Below are 14,471 nucleotides of genomic sequence, written 5' to 3' on the forward strand. Positions count from 1 at the left end.
CCATAGCTCGGTCAACTTCGGAACACGCGCAGTTGTCTGAGCGCCGCGCAAGGGTAAACTTGAAGGGCGTTGTGAGCACCCAGTGGCCTGAATCAATCCAGAGCTCGAACTCTACGACGCACTTCGCCTAGATGAACCAACAATCAGACAAACGTGCACTTCTTAACCATCTGTCTTATCTTAAAAGATTGCGCTTGCTCTGAGACATGTTAGGGGCCTGCTGGAAAATCGTGTTTGGATATCCGCGACCACCAGTTTTGCCGTCGTCACCCAATAGCGTTCAAAGCGGTGTCATCAAGAGTTTCTTACGTAGGCACGCACGCACGCGCAGCATTGTATTTAACGCTTCGCTTAAATACTGCTGCACAACATTTTTGTTTTTTAACCAGTGTTTTTGGTGTTTTTGACAATGCTTTAGGGATATCTTCTGGGGCCGAGTACTCTAAAACGACGGCCGTCATTTTGAAATGACGCGGTACTGAGGTACAAATTCATGTTTTCCTCGGTTCAGAAGTCGTGCGGGTGGCCCAGTATCCCTGGAATTTACGCAGCGCTTCCGTGTGTCCTCCCTCTGGAGGAGGAGCCGAATGACGCACGAAACGGCGGCCGTGTGCGCGTCGCGTTGCCCTTCGTCGCTTTTCTCTTCGCTTTGTGCTGCGTCATTGAAACGCATTTTCATCTGAAAGGAGGCTAGAACTAAGTTTCCATTATTCCCACTGAAACTGGTGCAAGCGTTTTTTTTTTTAATGGCCCGATAGAAGCAGAGACCATGCAGTGACCACTGAAAAAAAAACCAATTGCAAACATCAGCAAACTGATTAGCAGTGATATAGATTCTGACCAGGCGAGCTCCACAGGTTCGCTGAAAATACTGAACGCTACGCCATTTTTCACATCCAATGTCCACAGGACCATGCTCACTCAACAATCTTGAAGAATTTCAGCACTAGTGTCATACCTAGCGTCAAAGCACACATGCGGCGGGGAGGAAACATGGAGCATATGTCGTTAGGCTGGTTTTTTTTTTTTTTAGTTTCGTAACTACTAGCATCCTAGATGAGTATTTCTTGAAAGAATGCAGGAAGCTCACACTAACGCGTAAAACCTGAAGGTAGCGAAGCTGTACGCAACCTTCAATCTCCCTAAGTGGGTATGCTTGGCTTGACGAACGTGCGCTTGTTTATTTTCTTTTGGCGCGAGGCACGCGCTCACGAGTACGCTATGACGTGTCTTTCTCGTTCCGAGAAAGTGCTGCCATGATATTGCGAACGCTAGTGTTTTTTTGTTTTTTTTTTGTGCCCAATTTTGGCTGATCTCCCTAAGTGGGTATACTTGGCTTGACGAACGTGCTCTCGAGGCACGCGCGCACAAGCACTCGGCGTTTTCTTGGTACTTTTAACTGCGGACACCATACACAAACGATTTTCTCAACAGCTTCGCTGTAAATAACGCTTGTGCAGTAAACGTCCCCCGAATTTCCACAAATATCTTATCAATAGCGGCTACGTTCCTTAGGCAAGAGAAGCGATCGCAAATGTGTGGTCGGGCTGCTGACCGCTGTGCCAGTTCATTCTGCGGAAAAATTGCTCCCCGTACCTTGGTTTTACGCTTTGCAGTAAAAGTTGCGGTTTATTTTATTTCCTTATTACCTATATTAACTTCGCTGAGTTTTCTCCAGCCTTTAATTGGTCTTACATTTTCTAAGCTTACAGCTCCAGCGAAGCTAAGCGAGCGAAGCGTCGCATGTGCGCTTGTGTGGAACTACACTAACTTCACAGACTTTATACTAAGCGTTATACAGTCTACAAACTAACAAACTAAAGCCATATTCTTCCGGACACAAATCTTGCCATGGCTCCGCTGGCGGCCGGCCGACTGACTCTGTCGGAGGGTCGGCGAGCCGCGCAGTAGCGCAGCCAAGCCTGCTTCGAGTAAGCGGCATACGAAACGTCATAGTAAATCGGCAAGGAGGATGCAGAGAGGAGGACAACACTTTTGAAGTGATTTTTCTACTAAATAAGTCACGTAAACGCCTCCAGATTGGTCGAAACATGGCCTCTCCAGACTTCAGTTCGCGCAAGTAATCCCACAATGTTTACAAATCACTTTAGTGTCCGTTTAAGGTAGGACGGGAGATACCTTAAGCAGATTACTTTACGGGCCGATAACTTCGCGAAAATACATGCTTAAGGTATACGTTTGAGGTAAGGATAGCCAGCATGGGGCGCTATTGTTGTGGTGCAAGCAACGAGGTTTCGCGAAAAAGCTACAGTTTCGCTTGCCATGACTGCTACCTGATGGAGACGAAAAGCGAAAACGCCCGTGTGTTCTCGATTTCGGCGCACATTAAAGATCCCCAGGTGGTCAAAATTAACCCGGAGCCCTCCACTACGGCGCGCCTCATGGCCTGTGTAGCGTCGGCGTGTTAAACCCCCACAATCGGTCAATCGTGACTGCTAAGCAATAAAAATGCCATTAAAACTTGAAATATCTCACCACCATTTTTTAGCTGTCTGACAAGGAAAACAGGACACTGGCCGCACCTCTGTCCCTTCTGAAAGTTAAAACAGCCTAATTAAATCACAGCGCGTGCAACTGGTGAAGCGCGTGCAACTGGTCGCCTGACAGTATTTAATATATAAGCACACTTATTAAAAGCACAACAGCTGAACCATGTGCAGCTTTCCCGTTAATGGCAGTCCTTTCGACAGTTACTACTCTGTAGTTATTTAGAGAAATGTAAAATATTTTCACACAGCTAATATTGGGGGTGAAATCTTGCTTTGTGCTCAGTTTCAAGTCTAGCACGTTGCGCGACTAAGCTCCAGAGCCATGGAAACAATCCCATACAAATGCATGGGGAGTAAGATTTGACAGCAAATTACACAAAATATATTCACAATCCTGTAAAGTTATTTGAGTTATCATCTCCACAATGACTTCTTGCTATATACCAAATATCACTTTTCTGGAGTGGTTTTGCTAGGTTCCTGAGAGGTCGGAATTTTGAGCGAGAAAGCTGGGGATGGTAATTTCTGCCGCTCTTTCGTAACTGCAGCAAACCGCGAACGACAGGACTGTCTCAGACATATCAGCTAAACACTGGCGTATGTCCTTGCAGGCGGCGGCCTCTGCGTCGGACGCAGCCGACTCGAGCCGCCCAAACGGCTTCCGAGAGAACCCGCGCCACTCGCTGGCGTCGTCATCGGAGAGCCCATCGCGCCGGTCGGCTCCTGAGGCCCTGGCCTCGGGACACGACGGCAGCGAGAGCTCGAGCATTAACGACAGCGAGCACATGGCCCTGGGACTGCGACTGCCACGTAGCGGCTGGTCACGTGCTCGGGACACGCTGTCCACCTCGTCGGACAGCTCCTGCCTGGAGGACGACTCCTTCACGCGGATGGCCCTGCATGGCGGTGGCGGAGCAATCAGGCGCCTGGCCGAATCGCACGACTGGCGCCGCTTTGAGCGAGATCACGAGCTGGGCCGACGCGCGAGCTGCTACGGCGACTACGAGGACGACGTGTTCAACGACCCCTCATCAGCCTCTAGCCTAGAGGTATCAGTGACACTCACCGCATCTGCTTTTTTGAAATGATCCGACAGGCGCCTGCTCAATGGCGTATTTTAAGCAGCAGGCGTCACAGGTGGAAAGCGGGAGCCACTCGAAGTGCTTGTATGAATAGCACCAGTGATGCGACGCCAGTAGCTCCCGTTCGTGAATGACCGTGTAGCCCTGTTTCCTCTTCACTTGTGAAAAGGCAGCAGCGCTCGCCTGCGACATGCGTGCGTCAGATGAAACAAATGTGAGGCCGATCACATCTAGTGTCATGATTATCATTGCCAGTTTTACGTCATTTTTACACCAGTGTTACATCATGTTTTACAGTTGTTTCACGCATGTACAGTTGACAGATTTTTACAGCTTAGCAAACTTTTTTACGATTATTTACGATTATCTGACGCACGCCTGCGACATGCGTGCGTCAGATGAAACAAATGTGAGGCCGATCACATCTAGTGTCATGATTATCATTGTCAGTTTTACGTCATTTTTACACCAGTGTTACATCATATTTTACAGTTGTTTCACGCGTGTACAGTTGACAGATATTTACAGCTTAGCAAACTTTTTTTACGATTATTTAGTGTGGCCTGAACTACTCAAGTGGATGATATCTAAAACGTCACTTTGGTGATTTTTGTTGCGCGTTGGAGAGGAGGGGGGGGGGGGGGAGTGGCGCCAATAAAATCGCCAGGGAAAACATGAGAGAATAAACAAGTAAAAAATAAAATAAAAACAATACAACCCATGCGTCTATGCACAGCTTACAGATGGCTAATCAGGGAAGCTGTAACATGCGACCGGTGTTTGCCGGTGTGTTTCGCTCTTTCCGATACGCCGTTGCCACTTACCAGTGTCAGTAGATGAGAGATTGCAGCTACGGTCATCTATAAACCCAGCCAATCTCTCCCTCCGCATACTTCTAACTCCTCTTCAACCTGGTTTTCTGTATACATCGTCGGGGCCACCGGATTTTCCTTTCACCTATGCACACGAAGCTTCGCTTTAAAAGCCTGAGCAAGAAATCAATTAAAAATTAAACGCAAAAACTTCGGGATGCCATGGGCGTAGTTTAGATGACCACTAGGTTGCTTTTGTTTTGTTTTGTTTCCTTCAGGGGTATTGCGAAATGGAGACGCTTCGCAGCCACAAAATCTTGGTGCGTAGCTTGGAACACAAAAAAATGATTATTGGTAGTCGTTACTTGGTGCTTGAATGGCGATCGACGAACGAGGTTGAGTGATGATTGATCAGTGATGTTCCGTACTGTAGAGAAAAATTCCCATTTCCAAGTTCATAAATTCCCTAATTTTAGCCTTTTTTCCCCCGAAGGTTTCTCAAGAATCCCCTGAAAATTTCCCTGAATTTCCTTTTCGCAGCTGATCATACCCAGCTTTCTCGCTCAAAATTACAACCTCTCGGGAACCTAGAAAAACCACTTTAGGAAAATGATATTTGGCATAAAGCTAGAAGTCAACGTGAAGATTAAAACGCTAAAAGAACATTTCAGGTTTCTGAATATTTTTTGTGTAATTCGCTGTCAAATCTAACTCCCCATGCATTTCTATGGGATAGTTCCCATGGCTCAGGAACCCAGTCGCGCAACGTGCGTGACTTGAAACTGTGCACAAAGCAAGTATTCACCTCAAATATTAGCTGTGCAAAATAACATTTTCATTTCGCTAAAAAATTGCAGAGTAATCACTGTTGAAAGGACTGCCATGAGCGGGAAAGCTGCACATGAGATCTTTACCAAGATTACCAAGATGTTCTGAACAAAGTATTTTCGTCTTTTTGTGGTTGGAGCACCGCGTGGCAATTGTACACAGCCGCAGTTGCATTGAAGCACCGATTACTTTTTGTCATTCAGCACGACGAGCCACGCGCCGATCTCACCCACTCAACATTGTTCCCTTCCAGCCATTTGTAAATTGCTTTAAGCATTCTTTTTTCCCAGCCGTTGTTGAGATTTGGAACAACCTAGATGGTTCCCTGCGCGAAAAACCAATTGAACTGTTTTTGAAAGAACTGCCTAACCATATTTTGTAATATGTTTTAAATGCTTTGTATGTTTATGTGGTGCAGCTTAATGTATGTTCTTTTCCTTTCATGATGTACCCACTCCTGCTATGTCTCGTGAATCGAGACAGCAGTATCTGTAAATAAATAAATCTGTAAATTTACAAGGATTCCTGTTCCGTTTCGGGCGTTAGTCAGCGCCGCCTATATCGACTTTACGCAGCCTTCTGGACGAAGACGCCGTACAGAGAATCAGGTTCAGTGTGAACTAAATTTCCCTACACCTACTGCCCCTACACCTACACCTACTGCCCCTCAATCGCAAGACCTGGGGCCTCCTGAGGCACCTGATCGACCCGCTGGGCAGCAAGACCGCAACGCATCGCAACGTCACTAAGGTTCTGAATACCTACGACGGAGACGGCCGCAAGCTCGTCGCAGACCTGACGGCGCGTTACCTCATGACCGATAGGGGTAAGTTCCAGATCCCCGAGGCGTACGACTGCCCGGCGAACGACAAACTCGACGAGCCGTTCACGCTGGCGGAACTCTGGAATGCCATCGATGAGAGCAACAGACGCAGTGTTCCGGGCGGAGACACGATCACTTACAAGTTGATCGGCAATATGAGCGACGGGGCGGCCAAGAGGCTCCTGGGCCACATCAACAGGACCTGGGAGACCTCGCTGCTGCCCATGAAATCGAAAGAGGCGCAAGTGCGGTTCATCCCCAAGCCGGAAAGCCCTCACGATCGAGAACAAGCGACCCATCTTCCTCACGTCGTGCGTAGGGAAGGTAATGGAGCGCATGGTGCTCCGCAGACTCCAAACGTATACCTAGAAGAGACCAACCAAATGCCCGAAACGATGTACGGCTTCCGGCATCACCTCGGCACGCACGACTTCCTGGTGCAACTGCATGAGCTCGTGATGAAGAAAGCCACTCGGAGTTCGCCGCGCGGGATACTGGCCCTCGACTTGAAGGGGGCATTTGGCAACGTGTCTCACGCGAGCGTTCTCAGTAACCTCGAAAATACAAAATGTGGACAACGCACGTTCGGCTACGTCAAGGATTTCCTGAACAAGCGCATGGCAGTCATACAGATTGGAGGAGAGAAGCCGGACCCGATAGAACTGGGAGACTGCGGCCCCCCACAAGGTTCCGTCCTGTCGCCCCTGCTATTCAACCTGGCCCTCCTCCCGCTGCCAAATCTACTCAAACAGATCGACGGCGTGGACCACGCGTTCTACGCCGACGACATCACGGTGTGGACGAGTCGCGCGAGATCCGAAGCCTGGACGGAGGAGGTCCTGCAGAGGGCGGCAACGACGGTCCACGAATACGCCACGACCTGCTGGTTGTGCTGCGCACCCCAGAAGTCGGAGCTCCTCATCGTGCAGCCCAGAAGACGCAAGAACGATCCCGAGCCGAACGTAGTCGTTACCATCGACGGCGTAGACATCAAGCCCACGCAGCAGCTGCGCATCCTCGGTCTCTTGTTACAACGAGACGGCAAGGCGGCAGCGGGCATTGCTAAGATCAAGACGGCCTCCGAACAGGTCACCGGAATGATCCGACGCGTTGCGAACCGGAACAGAGGACGTAAAGAAGACGACGCCTTCCGCCTCGTCAGAGCGTTCATCGTGTCTCGCATCACCTACTCGGCCCCGTATCTCCAGCTAACGAAGCCGAACAGGAACACGCTAGACATGATGTAAGGAAAGCCACCAAGACGGCTATGGCCCTGCCCCAGTACTCGTCTACATAGAAGCTGCTGGACATGGGGGTACACAATACGGTAGACGAGCTTATAGAGGCGCATCGGTCTAACCAGAGAGTGCGGCTGAGCCAAACTGATCACGGCCGAACAGTCATCCGGAAGATTGGTTGGCCCATCGAACCACAGACACTCAAGCACCCTCTACCGCCACCGTGGAGGGAAGCGCTGAAGACCAAGCCCCTGCCGCGCAACATGCAGGCAGGCAGGAACGACGAGAGGCGTGCCGCGCGGGCACAGGCACTCGTCCGACAGCTGGCAGCAGACCCCCGGGTCCTCTACGTGGACGCCTCACTTCCCCAGCACAGCAGCAAAGCAGTGGCCGCTGTCACGACCATCGACAAGCTGGTGACCAGCGCGTCGGTACGGACGACAGACGCCAGCCAAGCAGAATAGGTGGCCATCCCTCTCGCCCTCACGCACGGAGACGTGCAGACGATCGTCACAGACTCCAAGACGGCTTACGGCAACTACCGCAAGGGGATCGTCTCCCACGCGGCCCTAGCAATTATCGCAAAGCGCAGCCCACCGGGACGAGACGTAGATCTCGTGTGGGTTCCGGCACACACGACAGTGGAAGGCAACGCCCTCGCCGACTACTACGCCCGCGAACTAGCAGACCGGGCCGAGGACGAGTCGGAGCTACCACACGCAATTACTAGCTACCGCGAGATTACCCGGTTGTACGGGAGCACCAGGTGCAGGCTTCCTGTGCCGCACCAGCAACTCGAACGCAAACAACAAACGATCGTGTGCCGCGCACAAGCGGGGTCACTGGCGCACCCAGCTTTATTGCACAAGATGTTCCCGCCAGAACACGACCCCATCTGCCTGTTCTGCAAAAAGACTGAAGGCACTGAAGGCACCCTGCCGCACATACTGGCGGAGGGTACACAGCTCCCCTACCTTCCCTCCCCCTCCCTTTCCCCCTACCCGAGCGATGGGAGATCTTGATGTCCAGCCCTGATCTGTCGACGCAGCAAGAGCTCGCGTCCAGGGGCCAGGAGCTATTGGACTCGTATGGAGCTTGTGAATAGGGTTCCACCCCGTCTGACGCCTGCGAGCGTCACCGGCAATGGGCTCAGCAAAAGTCTCTCTCTCTCTCTCTCTCTCTCTCTCTCTCTCTCTCTCTCTCTCTCTCTCTCTCTCTCTCTCTCTCTCTCTCTCTCTCTCTCTCTCTCTCTCTCTCTCTCCTCTCTCTCTCTCTCTCTCTCTCAATCGTGATGGAGGAAGGAAAGGATCGTGCTTCCACTATATGGCCTCAGCAGCAGCATTTGACTATGCGTTTGAGGTTTCGTACCAAACAGCATGCTTAATTTGCATGCTAAAGCTTTAAGCTAAAAATACCCGCATGTAAAAGAACAAGACATTGTTGGGTAAGTGAGGTAATTTTAGCTCTGCGCCGGCACTTTTGACGCCTTCTCTTGTTGACAGGACGCGAACTAAGGCGCACCCGAAGTACTTTTTTTCATATTGCACAGGAATACATGCGAAAAAGCTTCAGTCCTTCAGCCGCCGCTGCTTCACAATTCACTAGCTCTTTCTCGCGCAGTATGCTTTCCTCTATGCTCCCTCCTGTTTTATGAACTGGATTGGAAGCGGTCTTGGATGCTTGTGGCTTGCGGGAACACGACTGCGGATATTTGAACATAAATCCGGCGAAGTGTTGAGGAAGTAATGGTGTAAGCTCCGGTTTACTGATATTATTTTTCTGGTTTACTCCATGACTCCTAAAATTTCCTCCATTTATTAAAGATTCCCTTATTCCCTTTTGGCAAAAATGACTGCCGAATATTCCCCGAAAAAATGGAAATGCCCCGTACGGAACATAACTGTGATCAATGGAGGAACGAAGTTGCCTCGTTCATCAATCGCCAACCCCTTTGCCTGCACACGCCAGTGGCGTGCACGGTCCGTATACATGACTGCGAAAAAAAAAAAGTAGTGCCGTTTCACTTCCGCACAAAGTGATTGGTCAAATTGTTTGGCGGGCTTTTAATTGTTTTTTATATGTTGCAGGTGGCATGTACACTGGCCAGGAGGAACCGTGAACCTCATGATTCGACTGGTGCGTTCAAAGACTCTAGTAACACAGAAGTTCAAGGTCATCTTCCGCGAGAATCGGCACTCCAGCGCGCCCAGCAGAAATCTTGTTCGGACTCGTCCACGAGCTGCAACGCACTACATGACGCGAGCGAATTTCTAGGCAAAGTAGGGCATTCTGCTCGTAGTACACACCGCATTTCGTTCAGCGAAAGTGAGAACGATCCGCCTTTTGGCGGCTTTGAGGACGCAGGTGATACGACAGAAAGAAACTCCATCAATAGAGCGAAGGCATCGAGACGGTTTAAGAAGGAGCGCTTCACGATGGCGCACGAGCACGGCCTTTCTGATTCGGGGACATACCAAAAGCCAACCGCCACTGACGTCCAAAACTGTCACATGTCCACCAGGAGCATGTCGCCGAGCAGAGAGAGACAGCCGAGGAACGTCCGCGTCGAGAGAACAGCAGCATCAAGCATAACTGGTCAAAGTCCTCGCTACATTCCACGCACGTCGTATGCTCCATTGTCGCTGCAGTCACAGAGTGACAGGGAGCCAGCTTCGTACAGAGAAACATTCACCACTCTGCTTGCGGTGCCGGATGGTTCGAGCGATGATACAGCCGCTGTCAGTGATGATGCCGCCCTCGGAGAGCACCAGAAACCAGAGACCTCACTTCAAATTGAAGACCAGACTACGCGGGATCGAAAATGTAGGCAAGAGACAGCAGAGAAAAGCTTCCTTTCTCTCAGGTTGCGACGTCCCAAAAGGAAAGACTATTCGGCCATCGGGCAGCTCTGCCGACAGACTTTGCCCGTTTCCGTCCCTGTTGAAACTGCATGTCCCCCGGATCCACTGGCCTCTGCAGAGTTAGCGAGGTCTTTGTCATCGCCTGTGACGGCTAGGTCGCGTACTTTCAGTAGAAGCAAGTGGCTGCCACTTTTCGCGACCAAGTCCTAGACGGCGCCATTCCAAATCCAGGCCAACTAATACGAGCGGCGTTGACGCTGCTTTATTTGTTGGATAAGCCGTGCCTTCACGCTTTCACATTAAACAAAAATTTCACCGACGCTTACAAACAGCTACGCGCATGCACTCTCCGCCCCTTATATCAGCCTTAATCAAACTATAAATTGACTCCGAAGTGCGCGTTTTATTCTGTCTATACATTTTATTTATAGATACAGAGCAAAGAAGTTTTATGCAGAACCACTGTGGTGGAATGATGTGATTCTGCATAGAACTCATCACACCGCGTACTGCTGCATCATTTGGTCCTCAATGGAGTCTCTTTTTTTTAGCTCATACTCACTGATTACACTCACAATAAACGAGAATGAAAGTGAAACGGTGTTGTGAAACTATTTTGTGTAATGCTCGCTGTTTCGAAATAGTATGAGCAGCTGCAGAGCTCTGGAACAGTGAAACCATTCCAGAGAGAGAGAGAGAGAGAGAGAGAGAGAGAGAGAGAGAGAGAGAGAGGGGGGGGTTCTTCTGGAGGCTACAGATGCCAGCTATTCTGATTAGCCCGAGGGAGATCGGAGCTGCCCCTGTACAGATGAGCACAGCGTGGCTTCGAACATGTCATGTTCTCTACGCGTCGAGGCTTGCTCGAGGTGTCGAGGGTCATATATTGCAAACAACATGAAACTATTAAGAACAAAAAAGTTGGAGCTACCCGCTCTTTTTTGAAGGAAGTATCACCAGTCCAGCACCGAGCACGATGATGGGAGACAGTGCACACTGCCCCTCAATCGTGATGGAGGAAGGAAAGGATGGTGGCTCCACTCTATGGACTAGTACTACTTTACTCCCTCTCCCCAAGGGTGGCGTATAGTTCGACTGTCTCTGCATTCGCCACTGTTCCCCGTAAGGAGCGCGGTGGCGAAGCGGGCTGACTCGCCACGGTCTTATGAAAAGCAGGATCGTCCTAGAGCCACTAGATAAGCTACGCTTTTATTTAGTGACACTGAATCACCCCTTATATTCGCAAGGAACGCGTAGTTTCCGGTTAGGGAGGCAAGGGTAACCACGTGGAGTCTGACGTACGAACGGACGGGTTTTGGTTGTTGTTGTTGTTGTCCAGGCCTTCACGATGTTCGACGATGCCGTAAAATTTAGGATGGCTCCGCCACTGATGGCCAGGTAAGTTGGTGCATTCCTCGCCAGACGAGTCATCCCGGTGACGTTTAAGGTCAAGTTGACTTGGGCACTGTTCGACGGGACGTTTCTCGCTCGCGCTGCTATTGCGAGTAAACGTGACGCGGATTACGCGCGAGGTCAATGTTGCCCCCTCACATCTATGGCTGTCCGTCCGCAGTCCATCGGGGGAACGCGCGACCGAAACATTTAGTCGCGCCTGCTATTAATATGGTATGATCACTCAAGCACTTCCCATAAAACACTCCTTAAAGCTTGTAAAAACAAAGCTATTGTAATGCGTTGACGGTTGGAGTTCCTGGAGGTTTCTCGCGGCTGTAATAATGCGGGATAGCACCAGTTTTTTTTTAGGCGAAAGCCATGAAGGAACCCTGCAACACTATTTTCAATTTTATTTCTGAATCTGAATTTTTTTCAGAATGCAGTCATCAAGCTCGCGAATAGGTGTTCACGAGGTACCTCAACCAAACATTTCCGCTCTAAGCCCGCCAGATACCATAGCAACTTCCTCAACGATTCTTATCTCTTTCCCAGTCTTGGCAAAGTTTGCACACTCGAATTATGTCCTTAGGCCGATGTCAAGGCAATTACCCGGCTTCCTTTCTGTTGCAGCAATGAACGTATTCGATAGCCACTTTTAGTGGAACCTTTCGTTGCTGTTGCCGTTTGATTTTTTAGAATTCCGCCAGGTAGCGCGGGTAGCAGCAGGCGACCGTTTTCTGCAGTTGATGTAGTATTATATTCGCTATCGCAAAAAGCAAGCATCCGTAAATTTTTAATAAAGGAACACTTCCAACTCATGTATTGATTTTCGGACTTATATTTGCGTAATGTCTTTTTCTTGTTCAACAATGTTGACAAACATGAACATTAACACCGGGCTAGACGTTGAGATTTCGCTGTGAGTATATAAGATCATTGCGCTGTCCGGCTGGCTGAATCGAGTGACAGACGGACAGACATACAGACAGACAGGCCAAAATTTTCCCGTTCAGGTAGCCCAAGAAAGACTATCGTCTTCAAAATACGTAACTTTAGAAATCAAAATAAAGAAACCCGGTCTCGATTTTTCTCAAAATTGGGGGAAAGAGACTCCTCAAGAGGGTCAACAATACTGCCGAAAAACGTGTTTCGTCTTTTTTTTTTTTTGTACTGAAGTTATAAGCGGCTGAAATGACACTTTCGAGACGGGTCTCCGCGCCTTGAGGTCCGCTACTCCCGTTGCTTTTCTGGTTTCGCACTTTGATAAAAAAAGCGTCTGTTCTCATTCTCCGGCCTCACCAGGGTCTTTTCAAACTTGAAGTTCTTCTGAAGACAAATCTACGTTTTTAACTTTTTATATTTGCGATGTTTCACTGAATAGGTGCTAGCACAGCTCCGACTGTGGCGAAGAACTACAAAAAGGTGCCTTTGCAAGCGTAACTTTTCTTTTAGCAAAAAAAAAAAAAAAAATAGCAGGGTAACAAAACAAAGAGTTCTCTTGGTGTGGCGGTTGCAATAACTTACCCAGTGCCGGGCGAGTGCAACAAAGGGGATGCATTGATCTCCATCGTGGTAACTACAGTGAAACCTCGTTAAACCGTACCCGACGGGGACTCGAAGAAAGTACGTACTAACCGGCACTACGGTTTATCCGACTGCTTTAGGCTAAAAGAAAACCGAGTAGGGGATTCGGTTTAACTACGTATAAAACGAAAGTACGTATTATGCGGGTACGGTTTAACGAGATTCCAGAGTATAGTGAAAAGCTCACTGCCTGTCCTCGACGGGTGCATGCAGGCGACGCCAGTTGGGCGCGCTCCAACAACGCAATAACATCTGTCCTCACCGAGGGTACGGATAAACCGACTATTTAAACAACCTAGATAGCGACTTGTAGACACGGACAAACACGTGACGGGCCAATCCTAAAAGATTCCGCTAGCGCGTGAACTTATCGTGAGGCTAGGTAAAGAGTCGGTTGTAATAAAGGACCTAACATTAAAAGCTGTCTAAAATTTGTGTTGTAGTCTTTATGATGCAGCCCTGTCTATTTTTCGGTTACATAGCCCAGCAGCAAGGGGGACCTTTCATATGCCCCTTACACAAAATTTGCTGTGCTGTGTTTGAATGTGCGAACGCCCAAGTTGTAAACAAAAAGTTACAAGCCTTGCACTTTAATTTTATAGTTATGATCATGTCTTCTCAGAGGCGTAAATAGAAAATAAATGGTTTGAATCTCAGCCACGTCATCTTTCAAATTACCAAGCGTTCGCGCTCTTTCACATAAACTGTGCCAAAAAGCTCACGCCTACGATCTTTTCTGTCCGTTTACTCGTGCTCTTACCGGAACTCTTATAACTAAATCACACAGCGGGCTTTTGCGCGCTACAGGCGTTCCTGGTAAATGTAGGTGTTTTTCTGACATCAAAATTAATTGCAGTTTTTTTAGTTTCTCATTATTTAAATAAGTGCTCCATTACTAAACAAGTGACCCCTTCTTAACAGATGGCCGGCACCGGGTCAGTTACGGCAGTTGACCCACCAAGAAAACCCTTTGTTGTCTTGCCTGGTTTTTCATTTTGCTAAAATAAATGTTACGCCCGCAAAAACGCGTTTTGGCGCGTCTTCGCCACAGGCGTGGCTCTGCTATCGCTTATTCAGTGAAACACTGCAAATAAAAAAAAGATTAAAACATATATTTCTCTTTATAATGACTTCAAAGGTTGAAAAGTCCCTGGTGTGGTCGAAGACTGCGAACAGACACTTTTAAAGACGATATTCTTTCTTGGGCTACTTAAACCCCAGAAATTTTGGTCTGTCTGTCTGTCTGTCCGTCTGTCTGTCTGTCTGTAACTCGATTCAGCCACCCGGCCAAAGTAAACTGCTTACTGCGCAATAGTCTTATATACTCACAGCCAAATGTAA

At 48.9% G+C, this 14,471-nt stretch overlaps 1 protein-coding gene across 2 annotated transcripts in view; it reads left to right on the forward strand.

Moving 5' to 3' along the window:
* The window catches only part of LOC144148386 (uncharacterized), a 105,329-nt gene extending 94,577 nt beyond the window's left edge, over positions 1-10,752 (forward strand). For both annotated transcript variants that reach the window (XM_077679929.1, XM_077679937.1), the window contains 2 exons: positions 3,122-3,559; positions 9,381-10,752. In XM_077679929.1, the coding sequence (XP_077536055.1) occupies positions 3,122-3,559; positions 9,381-10,364 (1,422 nt within the window). In that variant the 3' untranslated portion in view covers positions 10,365-10,752. The remainder of the gene's footprint in view (positions 1-3,121; positions 3,560-9,380) is intronic.
* The last annotated feature ends 3,719 nt before the right edge of the window (positions 10,753-14,471 follow it).

Source organism: Haemaphysalis longicornis, unplaced genomic scaffold (genome assembly GCF_048455015.1).
Source record: "Haemaphysalis longicornis isolate Haplotype H1 unplaced genomic scaffold, Haemaphysalis longicornis Haplotype H1 scaffold_1, whole genome shotgun sequence".
NCBI classification, from domain to species: domain Eukaryota; kingdom Metazoa; phylum Arthropoda; class Arachnida; order Ixodida; family Ixodidae; genus Haemaphysalis; species Haemaphysalis longicornis.